Raw genomic sequence first — 27,424 nt, 5'->3', positions numbered from 1 at the left:
AGGGGCGGCGGGGTGCTCGGGTGCGGGGTGCCGGGGCGCGCTTGCTGGCCGCTCGCCGACGGGGCCCCGAGTCGCCGATTCCTGCAGAGTAAGCAGTCTGGCTCCGCTGCGGCCGCACAGTGGCAGCAAGGCTGGGGCGCTGGCGCAGCGCCAGCCCCATCAGAATTAGCTCATTGTTCACTAGCACACTGGCAGCGGAGAGCGGGAGAGAGAGAGAGAGAGGAGAGAGAGAGACTGAGACTCTTAGAGAAAGACACACACACACACACACACACACACACACACACACACACACACACTCTTGGAGAGAGAGCGCGCGAGGCAGGGAGACCTTCCCCTCCTTTTTCCACGGCTGTACTTCTTGGAAGTGAAGCCGGTCTGGGTTTTGTTTCCCTTCCCCCTCCTCTCTCCTCTTCCTCCACCCCTGTCCCCTCCCCCTCCCCTCCCCCTCCCCCTCCCAGCTGTCTTTCTAGCATGATGCCCTTTTTCATCCACATTTGTGTTTCAGGTGTAGAGAGGAGAGAGTGAACAGGGAGCGGGGCTTTTGTCTGTAAGTATATGCCTTCCCATCCCCGGCCGGGAGCGCTGCTTTCTCTTTTGTGTCGGTTTCTTGCCATTGCTCTTAGCTGGACCCTTCAACCCTGCAGAGTTCATGCTTCTTCCCTCTAAATTTTAAAGAGCTGAAGCGTGTACCTTGAAGAAATTCTGGCATTTTGGTCCTGGTGCATTAAGGCTGGAATTTAACTTGAGCTTTTTTTTTTTTTTTTTAATGCACAAGTTGAGAGGGAGAATTCTTTTGGGAAGGGGTGGGGTTTTTTGCTTGTTGGTATGGTTAATTTTTGTTCTTCTTGCTCATATAGCATTCTTAGGGACTGGTTTGTTTCTTTGCATTAGATGCACTTTGGTGCATGCACCCCCACCCTCTTTATTAAATGAATTTGTATCCCTCCATCCATACACTTTATTACTCTCTCAGCGCTGCTGCCGCCGCCAAGGGTCTTCTCAGGCATTCGATCTTGCAACACTTTTTCTGCATTTTCTTATAAAGCAGTTGAACTTTGGGGGAGGGAGGGTTTAAAAATACATGACTGCTTTTTGCTGGATGATGATGATAACAATCTGATTTGCATTTATGTGTATCTATAATAACATTATAGGAAAACTCTAAGAGCTTATGATACCCTGTTGGAGAACTTTTAGTTTTTCCATTCATCTTAATTTTTGCCATAACTTATGTTAACAAAAGAACCGTGTTCTAACGACATAAAGGTGGAGAGGAAAATCACTGCAGCATGTACATTAATGTTTATTTGGTATAAAGAGAAGGGCATAATGGTGTATATTCCTGACTCCCCCCCCCCCCGAGTGTAGTTTTTTTTTTTTTTTTTTTTTTTTTTTTTTAAGACACGGAAGGTTATGTAATGCAGTGCCATTTCCAAAAATACCCACTCTGAGGCATTACACTACACGGTGGAAGGCTGATTCCTATTCTGCTGTCTTGATTGCAAATATACTGCCAGTAGTATGTCTGGGAACAAAGAGCAGCCAGAAAACAATCTATTTTTATCGCTTGGTTCTACTTTTAAGTTACTAAACCTTTTGAACTCCCGCAATTTAAAGAGGAACCAAACACTAAGAATAGCCCAGGACTCTGCAGAGCCAGGTACCAGGAATTTCTTTGTCCCCTATTTAAGCCTATAGACCCTTGGAAAGCTCTCTGAGAAGCCCCAGTGGTTACAATAATTTGCATGTAACTTATCTTAACCACAGAAAATGGTTGTCTGTAACCTCTAAACCGGCATTTTTCATTTCCTGACCTGCGGTGAGGCGATTTGTCTTCTGTATTTAAACGTATTTTGCAGGTTGATCTCCCTGGACTGAAGAGAGGGAGGGTGCAAGGCCAAGACTGTTACGATTCTCAAAATGGTAAGAATGGGTCATCAGAGGCAATTCTCAGTAGGTTCTCGTGTCTTGATTTCATATAAATATCAACCACACGCCTTCATCCCGCCTCAACCCCTTATTGTTCCTACCCCATTTGACCTTTAAAGGGGTCTTTCTCCGTCCGGCATGTGGGAGCTTTGCAGTGCAGCAATTGATATGAATTGGATGTGGTGAATTAGATCTTTTTGATTTGCAGTCATTTTGAACAGAAACTGAAATTCCTCTTTCAGAAGCAAAGATTTATTTAACTTGAACAACAGAAACCGTTCTGTTCTTTAAGAAGAGCAGTGTGTTGTGACATGCATGGAGGGAGGTGGCAGTCGTAGGGCTCAAACAAAGCAATGGGTCCTATTTTAGAGCTCACCAGAAGTCACCCTCAGAGTAGGGGTCCGTGTCCTGCTCATCAAACACCTGGACAGTCTGCTCTCCTTAAGAGCAATATATGTGAAGAGCTTGGACTTTATTTTACTTTCATATACCCTACCTATTGTATCTCAGATATAATTAGCCTTGATACTTATTGTTGATGTATAACTTCACTTCTCAGAGGCATCTGCTCCGTTTCAGAAGTCAAGCACATTACCTCTGAATGAAAGGGTGACTATTTGTGACAAGCATTGTGATACACACAGAAGGCAGTTTCATTTTGGATGTCTGTGGAAAGAGCGAAACAGATGAAATACACATTAAAAACAGCTGAATAAGTATACTGATCTTCTATGAAAAATTTCCTCCTTGGAAATAAGATTGGACTGTGAAGAAAATAATCGAAATGTCAGGCAACTTTTAAGTACATGTCCTACTGCAGATGTCTACACTGTTTAAAACACCTTTCTGCCACTCAGAATGTGTGATTTCCAAATTTAGTTTCAGGTTTTATTTTTTTTTTTTAATCGAGGGTGGAATTTAATGAATCAAAATTAAATCTGATATACTTGGTGTTTTCTTTGAGAACAACCCAAGTATAAGCTTCCAGGGAGAAGAATGAATCAGAGCAATTAAATGAGTTCAGTTTGAATCCTATTAGCAAGTAAGCTCTCTATTTTTTGTGTGTGCCTCACCTGTCAGTTCAACAGGTGGGTGGCAAAGCCTTGTGGAAAGTAGCTCTTGCTCGGACTTAGCGGATAGTGACCAAATTAAGGAACTTGAGGTGGATGGGCAAAAGGGATGAACAGAAAAGTAAACTGATCAGCAGGTGTTGTGCAAATGGTTCCCAACTTCCTATTAAGTTCCAATTAGCCACTGTCATAGAGTGCTAGGATGGTAATAAAATGAACCGCTGCACAGTATTTTTGTTTATTTTTCTTTTACTGAGACTGGCCGCATCACTTTGTCTTGTCGCTTTTTATCCAGAGTCTTACCCTCTGTGCCACCATAGGTGGACAGACCACAAAGGTTCACATATGCTGTAATATGTCAGGTGACCAGTTTGGTTAAACATAAATTTGACCACTGACTCTGCCAAAACTAGCAGACCTGACTGTAGGTCAAAAACTGACTATAGGTCAGGCTCAAAGAGTAAATACCGTGTTTCTGTATTAGTGAGTGGAATGAGCTTCGTGAAAGGCAAGCGTGTGTGCCAAAGCCGAGAATGAAAGTTGGAACAATTTGAGTGCAGAAGAGTAAATCTGAATTATTATTACATGTTGTTAATTTCTTACAGTTGTCCTTTATGTATGGTGGCAGAATGAGAAATCACAGTGTGTTGCTCTTGGAAGGATTTTTACTCATGGAAAAATTCTCACAACTTTTTGGTGACCCTTTCATCAAGATGTCAGTCCCTTTTGGCACAAGCCCATTGCCTGAAATGAAACCACCGACAGTTATTGTCTGTGGGTGATTCCAAGTAACTTTCTAACAATTTGCTTATTCTGGGAAGCCTGAGCCCTTCAAAGTCTCTGCACCTATTAATGTTAAAAAAAAAAAAGTTTCATTATATTCTTTAAAAAACTTATTAGAGGCATCTTGTACCTCCTTTTATCCTTTTTGGCAAAATGGAGTTATTTTCTTTCCTTGATTAGAACTGGAATTACTTTGCTGATCTCTGTAACTAGCTTACATGAAGACTTAGCCTACGTACAATGGAAACTTCTTCTAGGGAAGCAGCAGATTTAATACCTGGCCACCTCTGCAAAATATATGAACATGCCTTTTCTGTTAAACATGTATTTCCATTTACATAATTTAAAACACTAAAGAGGATCTCATTTCAGTGTATTTATCTGGTTTAGTTAAGGGCTTATGCCAAATACAAATTTATAATCAGCTCATTCCAGGGTACAAAATTACAGGTAGACTTCAGAATTCAAAACAGAACGATTCAGTATCTAGACATTTTACATATGCCTTAAAATGATGATGTTTCACAACAATAATTTCAAGACACTCAAGACTCCTAGAGTGTCTTTGCATTACCAGAAAAATACAACCACTTTGTTAACTCTCCCAGGCACTGATCACAGTGTATTCTGTGTAGGGGACTCTCTGAGGGCAATTCTGGGGGCACCATTTACATAGTTAAAATATATTGTTATACAACTCAGGAGTACTGTCAAAGGTGCAATTTTGAGTTTACTTTGCTGTGTCTTAGTTGACCAGAGTGTTCTTTTCAATAACTCCTTCCCAAACTTTTTAGGTTATCTGGTACATGTGCATTTTTTTCCAGTTGCCTATTTTGTTTTGTTTTGTTTTGTTTTGTTTGATTGATTGATTGATTGATTGATTTTTTTTTTTTTTTTTTGCAATTAACAAGATATTGCAAGTCTGCAGAGATTTTCGGTAATTTATATTTGGCTTTTTGCTAAATTTGAATATCTAAGATATATTTTGTATGGGTTTTTGGTATTTAGGTGTTTTATTTTAAAGGTACTTGCTTCAGATACATCAATGAGAAGAAAATACTTCAGAATGAGCAGATGATCTTGAATAGCTTGAAAAAATAATCCAATGTCAAGGTTAAGTCCCAATTTACAATATGACTACCCTCTGTGCAGTAAACTTGCCTTTGCGTATGTGTGTGCATGGACTCACAGTGGCATAAGCATGGACTCATTATGTTTTAATAGAGATCTAGGAATTGGAACTATTTAAGTTCTCTGTAAGGCTGATGCTGAGCTTTTCACAAAGATGAGTTGACTCTATTGTACTGTTCATAGAGCTCTGCTTTTTGTACAGTCTGTGAAGTGGCATTCATGGCTTACAAGGAGACTCTTTCAATAATCTCCCCATTAACATAAGGTTTTCTTATTTAAAGGAGAAAGACAAAGATTGAGGAGGAATGAGGTACTATTGGTCACTGTGCCATTGGGCTTTGGAATGTAAATTTATAGGTTGCTCAGTTGATTGTGGAGTTGCTGAAGAGTACCTAGGAGGGTAATTTTATCTGGTGCTATTTTACACAAGGCCTTCCAGCGCACTGTAAGGGGGAGATTGGGGATTGTTTGGGGAATTAGGACAGTAGGGATGATCTATCCGGCTTTAACCCCAGCCCAGCTTCATCTTGAGTTATATAGATAATTCAGGTAGAAGGCATTTGAGCAGAAATCTTTGAATAAACAGTTATTTGGAGTCTCACTCTATTTTAACCTGATGGAATTCTTAAAAACTTGTATGTAAAGCAGATCATCATCAAATACTAAAGACACTCATTTTATTTGAAATCCTGAAATGAGTACTTCTGAAGTAGAAAAATAAACTTCTAAAATGTGAATACTTCACTAAATTAGATGAGGAACCTCTAGATTACAAGCGTTATACGTTAAGTATTCATCCACACTGGGGATGGGGAGCCCTGGGGTGAAATACCGGCTCCCTTGGTCTTCCACATGTTTTTCCTTAGTGCTGTTCCTGGCTGAAAAGTCTCCTAAGGTCTTATCCTCACAGCCAAAGTGAAATGGAGCACTGACATAGTTATCAGAATAATTACGCTTAAAACAAAACAAAAAGCTTGATTTCATCTGATTCATCTTCGTTATTCAGAATGTTCCTGGAGTGATGTAGGAGTGGGAAGGATTTGCCTGAATTATCTGTGTAATTCCTTTGTTCTACGGGAAAAGACTAGGGATAAGGAAATCATATCCACAAATCCAATTTGAATATACCAGAGGAAAATGTATTGAATGTACTTGGACTATGTCATATTGGTTGATCACGATATATTAAAAGATTCCAATTTTAAACTGCTCCTTTGCTTTGAACTGGAAAACAGAGTAACCATAAATCTCAGCCCACATCTGTAGAAATCATGGTTGCTAAAAATACCATTTATTGGGTCTAAATTTATCTGAAATGGGTATTTCTAGACATATTTTGCAGGTAGGGACAGCTTCAAAGATTTCTATCTTACTGGTTTAAAAAATAGCAGTGACCCTGAAATTGATCTGTGAGGGCATGATTAGCAGCAGCTAATGGTTTAGCAGCTCTAATGGTTTGGGATTTAAGCATTAACATGGCTCTCAACTAAATTCTAAATATCAATTCAGTTATTAGTAGCCATGACATGGTGTTAACCTGGGTGTAACACTAGATTATACTCTCCTGCATTATTGGTTGGTTGGATCATACTCATTTCTTTCATTAACCAAATAAATTACAGGCTCCCAGTGGGTTTATAAATTTCACATAGAGCGCTTAATAAAGTTTTAAATATATGTTAGAAGTTCAATAAATATTGGGTTGGACTTTTAAAAATTCATCCTTAAGACTTAATCATGTTTAGTTTTGGTGATCTGGAAGTAACTTGTACCCTTACCTTCTTCTTAAGAGGTAGGAAGTTGAAGTGAATATAATTTTAGTTTTCACAGTCAGTCATTTTCTATTATTTACTAACAAGAGAAAAAAATTGTGGTTAGTCCAGAAAGCCACTTGCCAAAAGAGAGTGGCTTGCAATTGCTCACATTTACCAGCTTTGGAGCCACACTCTGATCAACCTGGTGATATGCTAGGTTTGATCCAGCTGTGGTAACTTAGAGCTAACAGTAACTTTTCCTGTAGCCATGAAAATCCCCTCCAGGATCCAGGAGGAGCTTTGATCCCAGTACTGGAACTTTAAATCCCCCACTTTATAATCAGATTCTGTGATATTATGGAAATGACCTCGAGAACACAAAGGTGCCATGACTAGAGAGTACTGAAGAAAATGAGAAAAGTTCTTGGTGCGATTGTGCATCTATTCCCATGTCAACTGAACAAGTATTTTTTGAGCATTTTATTTGTGCTTGGTTCTTTGCATTGCAGAAGATGCACACTTGACCTGTGCCCTCAGTCAGCTTAGATTTTAGTTGTGGAAAGAAGGCTAACATGTGTGACAAATTTAATGTAATGCAATAGAATCTAGTTCTAAATTGTAAGATGCAGAAGAATGATACTATTGAACACTGGGGAATGGGGATTGTAGGGGAATTTTTTTTTTTTTAGGAGGTAGAAATTAAGCCAGACCCAGAGATGGCAAGTATATGGCATGCATGCCATCACGAACTCCTGCTACCCATGTGGCAGACATTGCTAATCAAGCTTGATATACCCATTATTATTCAGCCTGAATCGGATTTCAGAATCCTCAGTATAGAGTTCCGTTAATAATTGGTTGGAGTTGGCACTCAACTGAAAACCTAGGAGTGGACTATTTGCTCCTTGACAGCAGGTGTCATGCCTTCTTAAGCTTTTATCCCTAGGGCTTAACACTAGTCCTTAATAATTATTAAGTGAATGAAGAACTAAGAATATTTGGATAGATTTAGATGAGAGAGAAGCGTATTCCAGATGAAGGGAATACATTAGAAACATATGCTTGCAAGAGTAAGCACGATGCATTTGTACACAGTAGAGACTGTCCTATTTAGGGCCTCTGTGCCATCAAGCACAGACCGCACAAACTAGATCTAGAAGCCAAGGACTTGATGTGCTAAGCTATAGGAAGCCACCAAGCCAGCATCTTAGAGTTGGCCCAAGGCCATCACTCGGGTTCCAACCTGTCTGCTTCTTTGCCTTTTGATTGTGCCCAACAGAAAGGAACACACACTTCTATATACTCCTGGCTAGATGGTAGCTTATTTTGTTGTTTCATCTCCCTGTCCTCAGGCTGGGGTGGAGTGGTGGAGAGAAGGCTGGCCCCTAGCTACAAGGAATTGGGAAAGAAGAAGGGAGCACTGTTAACCCCTTTCTATTGAGAAGGTAGCACCATTTCCACTGGCCAATTACAGCAGGTTCATTAGCGCCCATGTGGCCGGAGAGGGCGTTACTGCTGCCTGAGAGGAGGCACCACACTTCCCTTCATGAGGCTAACTGGGTGGAGCCACGTGCTAATCAGTTGTAACCACATGTACCCGGTTGGTTCCCTCTTTCCACTTCTTCCTGATTAGTCAGACACACTTACTCAAAATTCAAGCCAACACTGACATCATGATCATAAAATTGTTTACAGTTTGAGGCCTACAGGCTGTTACTAAGTTGGTCAATAGTGTAGTGACCATTTGAAGGGAATCTCATCACATGACACACACAAGTTGGGGAAAGCCAAGACTGAGAAGGATTTTCCTTGAATTTCTTCTGGTTACAGCCTAGACTCGTAGCTTAGACTACATCAGCTTCAAGATTTTCAATGTGAAATGACTTCACTAACTCTTTTAGTTCCTTCAGATGAGGCTGGACTTACCTGATTCTCTTGGTAAAAGTAACATAGGTAAACGTCATTCCTTGAATTCTTTATGCCTACTCTCACCTCATACTTTTAAATAATTTATTTTTTAATTTCTGTGTTTAGACCTTCATAAATTTAGTTTCTGTCAGTGGGCAGTCATGTCAGGAACCATGTAAATGAATCTTATTTCTGGCCACAATGGAATATATTTTCCTAGAGGAACCAGGCACTTGTTACTCTAAACACACCCCAGGAGTCCCTCTGTGCCTTTGCTTACTCAATCCTAGAAAGAAGGCTCCTTCTGACAGAATAAAGCCATTCTTCAAGACTGAGTTTAAATAACAGCTCCTCTACGAAACTCACCCCTGCATATCCAGTAGGAATAATCTCATGCTTTCTCTATACAGTCATCACACAACATTCTACTTATTGGCTGGTTTATTTCTGCCCATCTGTTTTTCTACCCTCCAGGTCTGTAAACTTGAAACAAGAACACTGACCACTAGTACATGGGCATCATCACCTCTCTCTTTGGTAGCAGTTGAGACTGTGATGCCTTGTGTTTTGTTTTGTTTTGTTTCCTTTTCCTCTCTAGTCAGGATGGTGAATTCAGATGTGGAAAAGTTTCATCACTGAGAGGGAACTCTAGAACAGCTAGTGAAGTTGACTGGCATTCTCTTTCTGCACAGTGGAAGGAAACCCTAACTTTCATTGACATGTCCTAATGGGACGTTGGAACAGATCCCATGTCTCTGAACCAGTCTGATTGTTGCTTCAGTACCTATCCAGGATCTGGCACATCCTTAGTGATCAATAAATGTCTGTGGAATAAATGAATGAGTCAGTAGTTGGGGAAACATGGAGATCTGTTATTTCTGGGCAGAACTAGGCGACTCACCTTGAGATTTATAGCTAGTAACAGCCTAATACTCTGCAGAATTGTGACAGCTCAGGTTGTAAAATTTATGGCCCAGGAAATGAGATGAGCACAGGTAGATTTTGAATTTACTACTGAAAAGCCCCTCGCAATAATCATTAAAGGTAGCTCGGTGGTAGGGAGGTAGGGGGATAGCTAAGTGAAACCTACACACAGTACAGGAACAACTCCTACATTTGGTGCTCCTTTCTTTTATACTTCTTTTGACGGAAGAGGTCCTAAAAGAGTCCAAAAAGTTCACTTGGAATGGCCTGCTGAAAGAGGAACCTCCTCTCAGGGTAGAGTCACCCGTCTCATCTGCAACATTGCTGTGGAGAGCCATTATGTGCTGGGTTATTAATGCTGTTTTTCTAGCAGGTCCACAGTTTGTGTCTCAGCAACCTGACTGAGGCGGTCATGATGGTAAAGCATAATCAGCTTTGGTTTCGCAAGGTAATGAAATCTTCATAAATATAATCATGGCCTATTATTACCTTCGAGTGGCTCCCATTTTAACGTTGTGCCTTAAAAGTGTTAGGATTGTCTAGCTGGAGATGTTTTGAAGCCCTTGACTTTAGGCTGTGCTTGTTCAGCATTCATCCTTACTTTCATAGACAAAAATACAAATGGGACTCGTGTTTGAAAAGGAGAAAGAGAAGATACGTAAGAGAACGTGGCCAATGAAAGGAAGGTCTGTTTGCCCCTTTTAAGCTGAAATTGGGAACCAGAGCCATTGATTGGAAAGAAAGGGAGAATAGCTCAGCAGTCATTGCCAGTAATAATATGAGCCAAAGACTCCTACCAAAAAGTAATTAAAACAAGAGGGAGATTCATAATGTGCACAGAAGTTCTGGTGTGGTTGTCCAGTTCTAGCTCCTCTCCCTTCTCCACTCCAACCGGTACTCAGATCACCATCACACGCCACTGTCCTTTGATTACTGGGGCAGGTAACAGCCTTCCTGTCTGAACTGCGTTTGATACAATTCCAGCGGGGAAAAGTACTGCAGTCTGGTGGCTGAACAGGGAGAAATCTACAAAAGTTGTTGTGTTTAAAGTGGGTCCAGGCATTTTGAGGACGCTTTTGTTGGATAAAGTCAGTGTCGGATGGAAAACCTGTTCTTGGACAGGAAAGAAGAGAAATTAGGAGAAGATACTGCATCTTAGGCAACCGACATTCAGAACTGTCAAGGAAAAGCTAGAGTTGGTAGTCAGAGGGATAAAACTTACTTAAGATAGTAATAAACATGACCCAAGTAAGGGATTGCTACTAAGTACTTTTCCAAGAAGTACTGTTTCATGCCCTTCATTAAATGATGGTAGTGAAAGTTACCCAGAAGGCTTACTGGGATCATGATCTGAAAGTCTGTTCTTGTTTTGCCAGGCATTTGCTGAATCTTAGCCTGTCAGTGTGCTGTGTGGGTTTGGCAGCACATGGCTGAACACTTAGCCCAGTGCCTGCTGCATTGTGGGGGACTCGGTGAATGCTGGCTGAAGGAATGAAGAGTGGGCAGGGAAAGGAACCACTCTTTGAAACATGCACTATCAGGGACTTCCAGTTGTTGTATGGTCCAGAGAATTCAGTTTTGAAAACAGGACTTAATTACAAGTCCAGTCCTTTCCTGCACAGACACCCCAGGATTTGATGGCTTAGTTCCAAGGGAGAAAAAAAAAAAACAAACAAAAAACTCTTTTGAAGAAATGTGCTTGCTGCTTTGGCACTTCCAGCCCAAAGTAGTGGGATGTACTCTTGGTAAGATGTTCATTCTGTAGGATTGAAAGCTACCTACCAAATAGTGAATACCTCACCAAAATTAAGGACACAGCAAGTATTTTTTGATTAATTGCTTGGATAATTGAGATTATATACCCAACCAATTCAGTTAATACAGCATCAGAAATTCTGCCCACATCTTCTCTGAGTCCTCATGTTCATAATTTTGATCCTTCCTTAAGTGGATTTGACTGTTTCTGGAGCCTGGATGCTCTGGACCATAACTGAGTGTCCATTTCATGCTGCCCTGTGGAGACTTGGGTCTAATCATACATCATGAAATGCCCCAGGCCCTTGCATATTTTGCTCACTTCTTGATAATAGAATCTTAAATTGTTCTGATCTTGTTATCAAGGTCTGGGAGCCAAGTCTCCACATCTTTTCATCTTTATTAAGCATATTCTTTTTCCTTTTTTTTTTCATGATGACTGCTCTTAAAGTTTTAATTTTATTATATGAGGCTTAACTGTCTACACTGTCACAATCAATTCAATCAGGGATTCAATTAAATTTGTTCTTTGGCATCCTAGAGCAATTCATCTGATTATTGTGAATTTTTATCAGCTGTTCTTACACTGTTTGGACAAAGCCAGAGGGACGCTGTATTTTTGAGTGGGATGGAATACATTGCATCAGTGTAATCTGAGGATCACCTGCTTTGTTATTTGCTCTTTAGTGCCTTCATGATGATAATAGCTAATTGGCTTGTTACCCCGTCTCTGTGTTTCCATTTTTCTGACTTTAGGAATATCTGCATTTCTTCTGCATTAATTAAATGTTTCCAAACTGAGGTTAAATTTGTTTCTCTTTCTTGAATTACCATTCTTAGTAGTTTATACACTGTCTCTCTGGGCTAATGAGTGTTTCTTCCTCCACTAGGATGATTTCATATTTTTATGTAGTAGAGTTGACCCTTGAACAACACAGGTTTGAACTGTGCCCGTCCACTTACATGCAGATTTTTTATAGATACAGGACAGTAAATGTATTTTCCTTGTGATTTTCTTAATAACATTTCCTTTTCTCTAGCTTCCTTTATTGCGAGAATACAGCATATAGTACATATGACATATGAAATGTGTTAATTATGGCTAAGTTTGGGGGGGGGTTAAAAATTGCACACAGATTTTTGCACAAGCCGTTGGTGCCTCTGAACCCCATGTTGTTAAAGGGTCAACTATATATGGTTTCTATATTTGAAGATCATTGATAAAGATAAGGTTTTAATTCTCCTTTAAGCAGTTTGTTTTTAAATTGAAATATTGGAAAGCAAAGTTACGGTGAACATGATTTCAAATACATTTGATGAAAGAAAGATCTTCTGAATTAGACTGTGCATTGCTAGGCCCTCTGCGAAGTTGTTTGAGAGTTCATTTGGGGGTCATATTAAAACAATTTGGTTTCTCAGTAAATGCCCTTTGTAATTAGCTGCAGCCATTGCTAGATACTTGTTTTGTTCTAAACATTTCCTTCCACGGAAAATTGAAAAAAGACAAAAGTGTGATGACCAGTGTAGCTTGGGTTTAATTAGATCCAAAGTCTTAACGTAACCAAGCCAGAGTTGCTGGTCTAAAAGCAGTCTTTCCTCAAGGACTGTGGCAACACATGGATACTGGAGAGCAAACCCTCTCTGCCCTCAGACAGTGCTAATTGGTTTTTAGGTAAGTTATTTTTGAAGGGCAACACAGGCAGCAGAGCAACAAATATTTTTGAGAAAATGCCTCTTGATAGTAGGTGTCAGAAATTCAGCATTAGGGCACTAAGCAGAGATGCTCAGCGCCTCCTGTACTTGGGGTAGTGAAAACCGGCCCCGGCACTCGGGGGAGCTTATGTCGGCACTCTAGGTGGCCCTGGGGAACCGGCAGAGGAGGTCCATGTCGACAGACAGTATTCTATGAGAGGAGAGGCTGGGTTTGCATCCTGCCTTCTCCACTGCTGGGTTCTGTGGGCAGGCTCCCTGATGTGTCTCCCTCAGTATTCTCATCTGTAAAATGATGAGGATGATGGAAATGGCAGCCAGTCCAGATCCCCTTATGTGTGTGCCTCAACCTGTTGCAGCACTGTGATGTATTGGTGAATTTCATCCTTGGAACCACACCGAGGATTAAATAAGCACACCTGGGAAACATGCCTAAAGACATTATAGTGAACCCGTGTGTGCATTTCCACAGAAAACTGGGGTCTCCAGATTTACATACTCTCCCCGTGTGGGTTCCAGCAACTCCTGTGTATTGTTCATAGTTCTCTTCCTTTGGAGAAGTCAAGTTTTAATGATTGGTTTACAAGGGAAGAGAGACTGAGGGGGAAAAAAAAACCAAAAACATGAGGTCAAAGTATTGTGTTGTTGGAGAATGTAGTCAGGACTTAGAATCAAGGCCTGAGTTTCTTTGTTTTAATTTTTTTGGTAATGTTTATTTTTGAGAGAGAGAGAGAGACAGAGCATGAGTTGGGGAGGGGCCGAGAGAGAAGACACAGAATCTGAAACAGGCTGCAAGCTCTAAGCTGTTAGCACAGAGACCGATGCAGGACTCGAACTCACAAACCTTGAGATCATGACCTGGGCTGAAGTTGGACGCTCAACCTACTGAGCCACCCAGGCACCCCTTGAGTTTCTAATACTACCTTTTTCATGTCCATTAGAATATAAGTGAGGTAATTTTGCCTCCCAAGTTGGCATTCCTCTTCCTTTTGCAGTTACCTTCACACTCTTGATGTATGTGTGTCTTTGGTGACTCCCAGCCCTGAAACCCTACATCAATTTGGGTGGGTGGCTGCCCCTTTGGGTCTTGTTTGCTTCCCACAGTACTGCCTGACTGAGCCCTCATCCCTCCTAAATCAGACCATGCCTCCTGCCAGTGAGGTTGAAAATCCAGGTGGTGCACGGGGGCACATCCATCCTAATCTTACTCTTATCCTCTGGTACTTTTAGTTTTTTGCCAGTTTTCGCAGAGGACAGGTTATGGAAATTTCTTAGTGGCCTCTCTGTGACCTGAGCACTTACAGCATGTGGGTACAGATCTGACTGTATTTTTCCTTTTTTAAAAGCCAAACTTATAAGACAATCAGCTAGCATCTGATTTAAACTACTTTTAATTATAGCCTCTTGCAATAGAAATGACTTTTTCCCTCCAAATTTGGTGATCTGTTATGATGCTGTTGAAGAGGTAGCAGTCTTTAAATGACCAAGGCAGTGCGGGGCAAGAGTGAAGCTGCAGAGTGGCTTGGGCTGGGGGATTTATTTGCAGTTGCCAGTAGAAGAGGGCACACCGATGGGAAGAGTGAGTGATTTCTTTGGGAATGAGCACTTGGGGACAAAATGCACACTTTCTGGAAAACTCAGTCTTGAACTTGTCAGCAAAAGGAATGCTTTGATATTTCCACAAACTCCTCAAAAGCAACTGGCTATCTCATCATCCACCTAGAGCAAGAAAAGTCCAAAATTCTTAGGTCTAGATAAAAAAAAAAAATACTAGTCTTTGAAGGCTTTAACAAAAGAAACTGATTTTGGAGGACTTTTATGTTGGTGAAAATTTTCATAAGGTTTTCGTGAGTAGCACATACTTTGGGACAAGAGGAAAAAATGGCATTCTTGGTGAGTAGAAATCAGACTTCTTATAGTTATTTGAAGGTGGAACTCAGCATACCTAACATTACTTAAACCAGCTAATAAAAGCAAGACGAGATGTTTCCTATTAACCTTGGAATGTGCTTGGAAAAAGTCCTGCTAGCTCCAGATGTCTGATATTGGAAAGCATATCAGCAGCATTACCCTCGTTTGTGACAGAAAATACCATGCAGAAATTCACAAGTGCCCTTTGTCATAGTGAGTGCAGTATAGTTTTCTTCTTTTTCTCCCTTTCTCCCCCCACCCCCGGGGCCTTCCTTCTTTTTCTTCTTCCCCTCCCTTCTCATCTTTCATCTTAAAAGTAGGAGAAACATTGCAAAATATAGTATTTCTAATTACAAGTAAAACCCAATTTGTATGAAGGAATAAGGTGGTCCAGACTTAGAAACCCAACGTGTTAAGTAAATATTTAGTCTGGTTCCACTCCAGGGAGGTAAAAGATTTTATTAACATATTTGTTGAGGTCATGGGGTCAAGGAAAAACTTATGCTGTGCTTAAATGCCTGAGGGGCCCCCTTTTTTTTTTTGTTTTGCTGCTAGTTAACAAAGGCCAGTATTTTTTTTTTTCTGCTGAAAAGAGCAAATATCTTGTTTTGTGGCCTTTACTTTCTTATTGTTCATTCACAAACTGCTTAATCTCAAACCAGAGCTTTAAAAAGCTGCTTTATTTTTTCCCTTTGTTTGGAAAAATCTCTCCTTAGATATCCCTTATGAGATTTGTGTCCAAGCTTTGTTCTCGTACTTACTCTTCTGGTTTACTTTGGGCTGTTATCAGCTGTTTGTACTTTGTTTTGTCTTCATCACCGAAAAGAAAAATCGTCCATTAAAAGTCAAGATTTGAAGCATTCAACTTAATTCCTTGAGTCCAGTCCACAGTTTGGCTCGGATTACTGTACCAGGCTGACCTCCAGCCCAGGGGAGGGTGCCTTGGCAGAAATCTGAGAATTCCTCGATCAGTAACTCCCTTTTTTGGATTTATGGAGTCTTTAGGTGGATTGCTTTGTGCTGAGCATGTTCCTGTTGGAAAGGAATGAGGCAGGGGTGAGAGGAGGAGTTTGCGCAACACACGTTTGCAGCTGACCTCGGTGTTCACCACGCTCAAATTAGCCAGCTGCCGCTGCAGCCTGCCTTAAACCAGGCACCATCAAAGACTGAAAAATCACACAACAGTCTCAGATAGTGGTGGCAAAGCAAAGTTGGATCATTGTGTTAACCTTTTGTGGCTTGCTCCCGACTTGATTCGTGGCTCCTCTCGAAAGTCTTTGCTATTATTCTTAGAAATCAAAATTTTAAAGACTCAGCAGCTAAACAAGCAGCATATTATATTGTGGAACAGAGTGACTGGGAAAGCTCTTTGCGCTGACGATTAATTTCACATGTAAACACTTTCGTTTTGTTGCCAGCGAGGAGATTTCCTTTTCCTTTCTCTGCCTCCTTGAAATCTAGAAATAAAATTCCACAGCTGTCAGGTTCCCACATATTCATCAGCGGCCTCTCAAGATGGCTTCATGACGAGCAGAGTGAATTTAAAGAATTCTACTATGAAAGTCTACACAGCTTGTCTCAGACACCCCAACTCACAAAGTAAAGAATTCTAAATCTCTCGCCTGCCTGTAACAGGTAGTAACACGCTGCATGGGAATAAAACGTGGACGTTTTCTGTGCCCATAGTGGACACACGCACCCAAAGCAAAGCTCATGCCAGTGGGCTTAGCCAGTGTGAGCTCTCATCATCTTGTTCCTTGAGACCCAGTTTTCTCCTCTACCCCTGTTTCTACAGGTTAAGAACTTGTCGGGCCACAGAAAAGCTGAGAGTGTCAGCAGGTGCTATAATACAGCAGTGCCCTAAAAGGTCCTGGTTTCCTTTCTAGCAGGACGGCACTTATGGCTGAGTGCAATATCAGGTGTTTGCAATGCTTTCTCTGTAATTACCCATTGTTACCGCAGCCAGCTTGTGTGTGTGTGTGGCATTTAGGTGGCTGCATGTTTCATTTAGTTCCCAAACAAGAATGTTTGCCAACTTGGGCACCAACTAACACTTACTCTGCTTTCCAGAGTGCGCACAGGTGACATATGTTATCTGAATGGCCCAGTGTTCTTTTTATCTGTCTTCTGGTTGCAGGGCATTTCCTTCATGGTGTGCTCCATCTCCAGACAGCACTCGCAGGGTTAGGCGGATCGCTAAGACTAGGTCTCTAGAGAGAGGGAGCTGAGTGCATCATCTTTTGGCACCATCTGATCTTTGATGTAATGCTGTTCAGAGAAAATGATCCTTGTAACTCATTTATGGTTTCAGTTTACATCCTGCCCTCTCACATGGCCAACAACACCTGGGAGCAGACTAGCTTTTGAGGGCGATTCTTAACAGCACCACTTCAAAAGGTATCTGCAGAAATGAAGTACACGTATATGCATATAAATTCTCCTTGTAATACAGTGCCCGCTTTCATGACCTCCCAGCCAATTAGTCGGAACAGAACATGTACACACGCAGACACACACACATACTGTTTAGTTGGCAGAGATTACGAAATATGCTACTTTGCTGTTTGAAGAATTAATTATGCAGGTTGGACACCTGCTGCCCTGGTCTGTTTTCCTAATTGCAGGGGGTGGGCACCTGTCCTTGTTAAGTCATAAAAGGGCCATGTGTGTGCATTCCTTAAGCACACAGAACTCCACCAAGGATAGAATAAGTGTGGTCATTAACAACCAAGCCATACAACATCTTCATAGCAGGTTGCTAAGAAGGTATGTTAACCAATTAATAAGTAAGCTCCATATACATATGTGATGTTCAGGCTCTGAAATGGCCATGAACCTTCCTTTGAGGGTCATTCTCCTATAACAGGCTCTTCAAAGAGCTACTGCTAAAGAGAGAAGTGAAGAGAGGAAAATACAAATTTAGAACCAGGAAACATGTCAATTTGTTTGATTCTGTGTGTGGACCATACTATTGGAAAACATGCTGCAAGATTTTAAATGAAAAGCTTAGGAGAGGTTTAAAGAATTTAAATGATAATCTAGTTTGTGTGGTTTTAGGACCTTGCAGGAGTTGTCTCTGACTCCCCCCACATTTTATTTTTCTAATCTGGATACCAAGTAATAATATATTCAGTGACAAGCACGAACACTCAGCCTTTCCCAGAATTCAAGCAAAACTTTTGTATGTTCTCCAATTTAAAACAGTAAAATTTTCCTTGCCTCTGTATTTTCTCAAACACTCAGGTTTTCTTAATTGTTGAGGATATGGCTTGTTTCTCTGATTCCTGACTTCTGGAAGAATAGTATTCCAGAGGGTTTTGAGGATTTTGCTTGAGCAAGAGCAAACAACTATTTTATATATGGAATATATAGAATAATTTAAAAGAATAGGGATGGAATATATAGAATAATTTAAAAGAATATGTATCTTCATAAAAGAATGCAGTCTTCTATTGGGAAGATTATGGCAAACTTTGGTTTACTTGTTTAATAAAACAATAGTTTTGTACTGCCATGTGTATTACTCAGAACGCTTACATTTCTGAGATGTAAACCACAACCAACAACAGAGAACTCAATGAAGTTTAAAAAAGAAAAAATTCGATTAATTGGCCTTCATGAAAAACATGAACTTGAATTCAGAAAACTGAATGAATAGAATGAGTTGAAGCCATGTGTCCACCCTTGGAGCATCAGCTGACCAGGACCAAAAAGAATGAACAGGGTTAGGGTCCAGCAGGAACAGATGGGCTTCAGGAAGACAGATCAACTTACCTCTGTTTTCTGACCCATATATTACCAGCACCTGATATTCAGAACCAGGTAAAAGACTGGGTACAGCAGCCTGTGGGGTTGCATTTGTGCTATTGCTATTATGGCCACTGAGAGCTGCAATGAGACCTCCTGGCCATCGGGTGCTTTCCCACATGGACCTCATTACATCCTTACCCTGAACCCACTATCTTCCTTGGCTTGCGTCTGGTAACCGTTGGATGCCCTCCCAGATCTGCTCACTGCCATCCCCATTTCCTCTGATGACAGCACAACTGGATGGTTTGCTGAGTGTTGGTTTTGTTTCTTTAGCCTGTGGAGATGGGTTCCAACAACTATTGTATTTGACATAACCTATACGTTTTTGTTAATTGCACTTAAAGCACACTATTAATTTGCTAGGGCTGTCAAGACAGAGTACCAAGGATTAGGTGGCTTAACCAACAGAAGTTTGTTTTCCTACAGTTCTGGAGTCTGGAACTCTGAGGTCAACCTGTCGGCAAGGCTGGTTTCTTCTGAGGCTGTTTCCTTGGCTTGTCGATGGTCATCATCTCCGTGTCCTCACGTGGTCTTTCCTCTATGTGTGTCCATGTCCTCATTTCCTCCTGATAAAGACACCAGTTTTATTGGGTTAGGGCCCACCCTGATGAACTCATTTTAACTTAACTGCCTCTTTAAAAACCCTATCTCCAAACATACCCACATTCCAACTGGGGGGTAGGTTTCTGACAGGAATTTTGTATGTGAGGGAAGCACAATTCGGCCCGTAGAACACCCTTCTATGAAATGATCTTTTTTGAAGGTCTGTCATCAAGCCCCCCCACCCGCCCACCCCCCACCACCAGCACAACTAGATTTGCGCTAAGAGGCAGGAACTGTATTTCTCTTCTTGCAATCCCTAGAATCTAGCAGTGTCCTGGCACACTGCAGGTGCTTCCCATACTTGAAGTGAATGCATGCATGGGCAAAGGCATTCTGAGGTATTTGAAAGCAAGGGTAATGGTCGTCCTAGATCTTTTCCCTTAAGTCCTTTGTTTTAGAGTCTCAAAACACCACTAGTATGAAAAAGAACCAAGCTGTAATGTAGGTAGTGTATTTCCAGTAATCTACCAACTTTTTCCAAATCCAAAAAAGGTTACATATCCACTTTAGATGCTATAGCCAGGGGTATGCTGAGTTCTTAGAGACCAACCAAGCAAGTTTTAAGAATGTAACTAAGATTTCTCTATCCCTGCCATTTTTGGCTTGAAGTTCTGAGTCTCAAGGAGACTGGAAGAATTTACCACAAGGCCAAAGTGACATTTCTTTTTCCTAAAGAATACAATGATTACTTTATGATTCAAACACTAAAAAATGCCCTTGGTCAATTCATGGCTAAATTAAATATGTTTCAAAAGGACCAATTTGGGTTAGGGGAGGAAGTTTCCTTAGTTGTGGGTTTTACTATCAGATACTCATGTTCCTGAGTTCTTTGGAAAAAAAAAAAAAAATCATTGGTTTTATTTAAAAAAAAAAAAAAGGAAAGTTCTTAGAAAAAACAAATTGTAAAAGTAACAAGCAAAATGATTTATGAGGCAAGCTATTTATCCCTGCAGATTGGACTTGAGCGGCTTTCATAGTGATGCTTTGAACCTGGGAAGTTAAATGCGGAAACAGTGTCATTTTGTTAAGATGGAGTGTCACAGAAAAGCTCAAGAACAGAGACATAACATTTACTTGATATTACTTCTCATAGTGTCCGTGTGCCTAAGTTTTTACATGTATTTGTGTCAACATTTTTGGTTTGCAATGGAACTTCATTTCTTGCTACATGTGTAATATTTGAAATTGTACTTAAAGCCTGTTTTTAAAGGTAGTAGTAATGTAAAAATGTAATCATTTTATATTTATATTAAGTGAATCTACAGTTGATTCCAGTTGGGAATCTCCTTAAATTAAGCACTAATTGGTACTTTGTATGCTGTGACATTGTTTTAAGCCCTTAAAAAAGCTTATATATTTTAGATTGCAATTTTGTGGTCTTCCCCCATTCCCGGTTAGAGGGAGTGTCAGGGGTGACTTGTCTGTCCCAAATGAGGCAGGTGGTAGAATTCTCCCAGAAGGATCTGAGCACAGTAGGGGAAAGCTGAACAAGAGAAAGGAGGTTCAGGTTGGGGGAACCACGTGGCCCAGAAAGCAGACCTGTCCAAAGTAAGAAAATAAATCCAGTTCTTGCAGGATGAGCTCTCAAATATTTAAGATACAAGAGAGGTGATAGGCAATTTGCATTCTGGGGTGATTTGAGGGCATCGGGGTAGTGGGAAGGAATCTGGAAATCTAGTTTTAGTTCATGTCCTATCCTCCACTCACTTGTGGCTTTGGGCAAGTGGGTGATCTTTCTGAGTTTTTGTTTTCTCATCTCTGAAATGAGAAGACCTATTTACAGGTTTATTGTCAGGATATATTAGGGTGATATATGCAAAACTAACTGGGATGTGCCATAAACGTTACTGGAGTATGGCAAAGATGGGTACTGTTAAACTACCCCCAAAGAATCAACACAGCCATCCACTGCTCCTACCTCAGGCCCCCTGACCAAGCGGATTACCTGGGACACTGAAAACATTACACTTAGCCCAGTGACTAGGCTACCACATCTCTGCTTCCAAAACCAAAGATGTTACCTCTGCTTGTTAACCTAGTAGTGAGATGTGATTCTCAATATTATTTATTAAATGTGAGGCTTATTTAGAGCATTTAGTGAATCAGATCTGGAGGGAATCTTATCTAATTTTCTCCCATCCTCTCCCCTCCCTTCAAGTCAGGCTATATCAAATGTGAATTAACTCTGGCAGATGGCTGTTAGATTCTGTTTCTAAATTTCTTGAAGGAAATTTCACAGTTTTTCTTCTTTAAATTCTTTCAGTAATTTAACAATTCTTATGCCAAGTCCTTCCTTATAGCTGACCTAAATCCATGTTGTAATTTAATTCCTAACCCCCTACTCCTGTCTTTCCCAGAGATGGAGAACAGCTGGTCAGCAACCTTCTTATGATAATACCCTCTGTATATTTAGAGAATTACTCAGTTTGACTCACGCTCTCCACCTTGTCCCAGCTCTGCCCCCACCCCCAGATTCATCAGCTGCTATACTCTGAGTCATTCATGGCGATGCTGCCCATCTCCCTGCCTCTCTCTTGGACACTTTGCTACTTTCAGGCACGGGACAGTGTTGCCAGGGGCCACATGGACCTGGGGAGAATGCAGGCCGCTTGTTCCTGCCCTCATGCTTTGTGCATAATGTTGAACTTTATAATCAATTATCAGAATAACCCCTAACAGTGTTTTATGGGTGTGTGGCACATTTATCTCACGGAGTTTTGCAAGCATACTTATCATAGGTTGCTTTGAAAGTTAGGCCTCCCCAGTACCTTAGTTTGCTCAGCCAGTCATGTCATAATGCTGCCATTTAGCATGCTAAAGGTAACACTGATTGACATCTTTGTTCTGTTGGGACTTAGTCCTGGGAGACACTGAGCCAGAACTCTCCTGAGTGCAGTATACATTTGGAAGCACACAACAGTCTGAAAGAGGTGATGGGCTTCCCCAGTGCTCCAAGTTGCCATCAGGAAATAAGTGACACTGAGGGGGATTGAGCTCATGAAGTTGATCCCGTGTGGTTTCAGAGTGGATGCTGTTTTTAATTTGAATGTGTGTGCTTTTATGTCTCTGTAGGTTTATTACCCAGAGCTCTCTGTCTGGGTCAGTCAAGAACCATTTCCAAATAAGGAAATGGAGGGAAGGCTTCCTAAGGTAAGATCCCTACCTACCATTTTGTTAATTTTTTTTTCAATTTCAAGGCAATTAAAAAAATCAGTGTCTTTTTTAATATTCATCTAGTCTACAATAATAATCCATTGACATGGTACTGTTATAACTTTGGAAATAAAATATACTAATATGTGTGTATATGTATTATATGTGTGTGTGTGTGTGTGTGTGTGTGTGTATATATATATATATATATATATATATATATATATAAAAGGTTCTTATATATATATCATATAAGAATCGTGGAATCAATTTATCCAATGTACATTTTACAGGTTTTCAATTTGTTCCATACTTGGGTAGATAAACTCCTGTATGGTGATTAAACTGAAAAATATCTTAAAGGTAGAAGATGATGACACTTTTGTCTGGTAATAGTGCCCAAATGTCTGATGAAATGCCCCAAGAAACAAAACAGAAGGAACGTAAAAAACTATTATTTTTCTTTCTTCTAATTTTTAGGCCTAAAAATATTTTCTACAAACATGCTTTCATTGTTCTGACATCTTAGGTATGACAATTTTCTGCCTTAAGAAAATCTGTCAAATTTACATTTTGGATTTTAGCACCATTTCCAACAGCAACAGTTTTTAGGGTAGATACCTTTGGACTTTCCTGTTAAGGTAAATATCAATTTGACCTTAAGGAGGAGGACTGTACTTTTTACCACTGACCTGTTGATTTTGCAATTAAGAAAGAAAAAGTGCACTGAAAATAAAATTTCCATTTAAAAGTTTCATAAGTGTAATTGACAAATGGTGAGGCCTTCCCAGATCTTATTGACTTTTTAATGTTTGAGAAATTCTTACTTACACTAAATGGTTTCAGCAGTTCCCTTTTACTGACAGGCAGAACTTGAAGAGATTGTGTCAACTGGCAGTTTGCATTAAGAGAAAACAGTTCTAAATCACTTTTAGTCTTTCAGAGAACTTCTGACGGTGCGGAGTGAAACCACTATTAGGAAAGTGGGTGAACAAAATGATTCTGGCCATGCTCTAGCTACACTTGTGCTGTCTTATAGAGCTGGGATGGAGGTGAGCTAGTGTACTGGAGCTTTACTTACGACACACACACACCCCACCTCACCAGACTACCTCCCCACCACCACCAACCACTCAACCACCCCCCTAGCACAGCCCCTGCACCATACCGCCTCAACGCAACCCTACCACACTGCCACACCGTCACCTTACCAACAGCAGTAGTGTAACTCTTGACATCCTTTACAGAGAAGCTCAGGGCATAATTTGTCCGAGCAGCTGAGGGTAAGACATGATAATGGAAGGGGTAAAGAGAGTATAGTGTTTTCATTATTTCTGTCCCATTCAGCCATCCAGAAGTCCTTGATACTGGTGACATCAACCAGAGTGACAAGACTAGGCAAGTTCTTCAATGAGGTCAACAATGCCTCCCTTTTTCTTAGAAGGCCCATCCAGGTCATCGGCCTTGCCTCCATTGAGGCATCCTCCAGGAGGTTGGCACAATGAATCCTGAGATTCAGGTCTTCTGTTAATCTCTTTCCTCTCTTCATATGTGAAGAGTACTTTAAGCATATTTGTCCTTCCCAAGCACTTTCTTTGTAGAAAAGCATATCTTTGCATAATAGAGAAAAATAATTTTGACTTACTTGATCCGAGCCACATGACTGAGTAATTGGGGGATTCATACACTAACAGTCCTCAGCAGAGAGGGGCCACCCAGCTTGAGGTAGATGAGCCACAGGAGCGTCCAGGAGCACCGGTCTGTGGAAGTCACTGGACACATCTGTTCCTGCTTCTCCAGCCTTCTAGATTGCTGAAGATCCTCAGTCCTTGGGAGCCATTATGTGCTGGATAATGGAGGAAGATAGGATTAGTTTTGCCTGAATTCTTACAAGGCCGAACTTCTGGAGAAATAAGACTACATTGTAGTCTTCCCCCTGCTGCAGAAGCCTACAGTTGCTTCAGTGGGTGCAGACTTGACAGGGATTAAGGGCTAAAATCTAGTAAATTCCAGCCTCCAAAGGGAGGATGTGCAGAACTTTTTCTCCCCAGGAGCTTCTCTCCCCCTAGGCTTGTTGGGTTGTAGTCCCTCAGGGTGCTTTGCTAGCACACCTGCCTGCATGGCTTACCGCCACTTCCTTGCAATGTCCAGTCACTTGGGTATCTCCTATACAGCAAGTTGCCGAAGGGCAGGATGGACAGGGACTGTTTCTGCCTCTGTTTTAATCTTGGTAGCCTTAAAATCTGAGTACTCAAGCCACAGTAGGCACTCAGAACATGAAAAATTAAAGAAGACATAAATGTTTGGGGGGGGGGGCTCAGAAGAGAAAAAAACAGTAAAAATGGTACTTTCAAATCTGAAATAATCTCCTTCGTATTTTTTGGTCTGGAAAGACCTCTCCCCAAATTACCCAGAATCCCACCCAACTCTTCATTTGGTTTTGCTGTGTATTTTCCACGGAGGTAAAAGATCAGTAAGACAGAGACTTACGTAGAGACAAATGTTCTATATATTCACTCTATATTAACGAACGAAGTATGAACTAAAGTAAGCAACTTTAAGGCCAGTCATGTATAGAGTGCAGTTGAGTGAAATAACACTTAAGAACTTTTGATTTCCCTTCCTGGCCTGTGATAATTAGCAGCCATTGAATTCTTCATTTATCCAAAACCTAAGTCTCCCATATCTTGAAACGTGCTGATGGCTGATAGAGGAGCAAGAACACACATTTTAAAAGCACCAGGATTATAGTGGATTTTTAAAAAAAAATCTTGGGGTTGTATGCCAAAACGTCATGATTAAATTTATTTTCACAACTGTAAAAGACTGCCCAATATAATGATTTTGGAAACTTACCTAGATCCTTAATTGTGTGTGAGTGGTAATTATATTTTAATTCAATTTTCTGATTTTGTCCTATTGCTATTTAGTTGTGCCAAAACAACTTCTAAATCACAGTCTAAGACTGGAACACTGAAGTACATACTGAGTGGATTTTCTATACATGCGGAAATGTAGTATGCTCGCAGAGTCTGAAATTTTTAAACCCAAATTTAGGCATACCAGATGTTTAACATGAAAAATCTATACAGTAAATAAGACTTATTAAAGCTAAATTATCTATTACATTTAGTTCATCCTGGGGCTGCTGAAAACATTTATTCCATTTCAAGTTGTTTTAAAGTCCCTGACTTCTGAATTCTTCTTAAAAAGAAATTCAAATGCCATAATTTACAGACCTCAGAGCAAGATTATTACTTTACTCATATCCAGTCAAAATAGCTTGTTATAAATGTCCTATTGGAATATGTCACCTGAGCAAAAAGGGAAAAAAAAAAAAATCTCTTAAAACCATATTGGATAATGTACCTGAGACAACTACAGCAATTAATGGTTTGGCCGACAGACAGACTGTTGTCAAATCACTATTTTCGTATCTGATTGGGGCATACGGAGTTAGCCCTGTATTTTTCAATTACACCTTGGGCAAATGGGCTTCCTTGACCTGCCCTCTTGCTGTTTGGTTATGATGGAGAGCTTCTCCTCGCGGGTGCTTGATGGAGCATCAGTCACATTGCAGTTGGATTATTCTAGACAGAAGCACAAACACCTCACTTATCAGGCTTGTGAGGACAGATTTAGAATAGCCCCAGGCCAAACTCGCTGATCTCACTCTCTCCTGGCCTGGGTTTCACACTGTCTCCCTCTTTCCCACTCCCACCTTTGGTACCGCTTGTGATTCTGATTATCAGACCCACATGGACTGGGCCAGGTGTTCAGAGAATGAACCATACATAAATTACATCTGTACAAGCTGTGATATTCTTTTAAACCTTTTTTTATTATATGTTGTCAAACAGGCAATTACCCACCTCCACAGCCATTGAATGCTTTAAGCAAAATGTATTAACGCTCATGAGCACCTCTTACCCAACCTCATGTTGGGCCCTGTCTGATACTAGAAACTGTCCTCAGAAACCTGACTCTGGAGAATGCTGCCTCCCACATGGCTGGGCACAGCCATCAGAGAAGCACTTGATTCTACTGAAGCCAAGGCAGCTAGTGTTTAATTACTTCATGCCCCCACAGACCTAATGTTTACATTCAGGTGAACTGTGTTTAATATGTAAACTCTGCAAAACATCGGGAGTTCAAGGATAAAAGGCGGGAGGGAGAGGCAAAAAAATTCAAATGGTTTCACAAGCATGACTAAGTGCCTTTTGTGTGTGTGTGTGTGTGTGTCCATCTGTTTGTGTGTGGGTCCACCTGCTTTTCAGGGAAGCCTTCCTGTCCCCAAGGAGGTGAACCGCAAGAAGGATGACAAGATTGAGGCTGCCTCCCTGACTCCACTTGGCAGCAGTGAACTCCACTCCCCAGGCATCAGTTACCTCCACTCTTTTTAATCGTTAACACCTCCATTTGTATTACATATGGTGTATGGGTATTGATGAGGTCATGGTATCATATATGGGATTTTTTTCTGTGTAAATCATCAAGTATAAGAAGAAACTATGGGACTCTGAGCCTTGCTTTAGAGAATTTACAGTGGACAAATAGGTATCATCAAACCAGTTTTTAATCATTCTGACTCAAGTGAAAACGCTCAGAATTTCACACTGTGAATCCACGTTTACAACCCTTACAGGTGGGCCTTCAGGCCTGGTTCTCGATGACGATGTCTTCCACAACTCAGACTCCCTCTGCTGTCACACAACCGGTCCACTCCTGCCTTTTCACTCACACAGCTCCCTACTGCTTCTTGCAGAGGCTGAGAGTCCCCATTTTTTTTTTCATTTAGATGTAACAAGCCTAGTAGTTTATGTTCATCAATTGTCTGTATATCTCTATATTTTATCCATGTACTCTTTTGATGTATAGAAGTAGTTTGAAACTCATTGTTTCCTTGTGGTAAGTGACCGAGATGCTGCCACAGGACCTGAGACACTGATGAATGGTGCTATTTTGGACTTTCAACATGCT

At 40.8% G+C, this 27,424-nt stretch overlaps 1 protein-coding gene across 3 annotated transcripts; it reads left to right on the top strand.

Moving 5' to 3' along the window:
* Window positions 1–27,155, top strand: LOC115521210 (neuronal regeneration related protein). 3 transcript variants are annotated; one of them, XM_030326270.1, is made up of 5 exons: window positions 1–88; window positions 509–550; window positions 1,863–1,926; window positions 22,364–22,441; window positions 26,722–27,155. In XM_030326270.1, the coding sequence occupies exons 3-5, from the start codon at window positions 1,924–1,926 to the stop codon at window positions 26,845–26,847; spliced, it is 207 nt and encodes a 68-aa protein (XP_030182130.1). In that variant the 5' UTR covers window positions 1–88; window positions 509–550; window positions 1,863–1,923; the 3' UTR covers window positions 26,848–27,155. The 3 variants fall into 3 exon arrangements, with proteins under 3 accessions (XP_030182130.1, XP_030182121.1, XP_030182139.1); XM_030326261.1 differs by lacking the exon at window positions 1–88 and having other exon boundaries at window positions 296–550; XM_030326279.1 differs by lacking the exons at window positions 1–88; window positions 509–550 and adding an exon at window positions 1,449–1,663.
* Window positions 27,156–27,424: the final 269 nt, after the last annotated feature.

The sequence above is a fragment of the Lynx canadensis genome, chromosome A1 (genome assembly GCF_007474595.2).
Source record: "Lynx canadensis isolate LIC74 chromosome A1, mLynCan4.pri.v2, whole genome shotgun sequence".
Lineage (NCBI taxonomy): Eukaryota > Metazoa > Chordata > Mammalia > Carnivora > Felidae > Lynx > Lynx canadensis.
This window is presented reverse-complemented; position numbering and strand designations above follow the sequence as displayed.

Excerpts from the sequence above, each read along its gene's own strand:
- LOC115521210 (XM_030326270.1), top strand. Across the intron at positions 22,442-26,721 it reads TGGAGGGAAGGCTTCCTAAG|GGAAGCCTTCCTGTCCCCAA; the intron begins GTAAGATCCCTA and ends CCTGCTTTTCAG.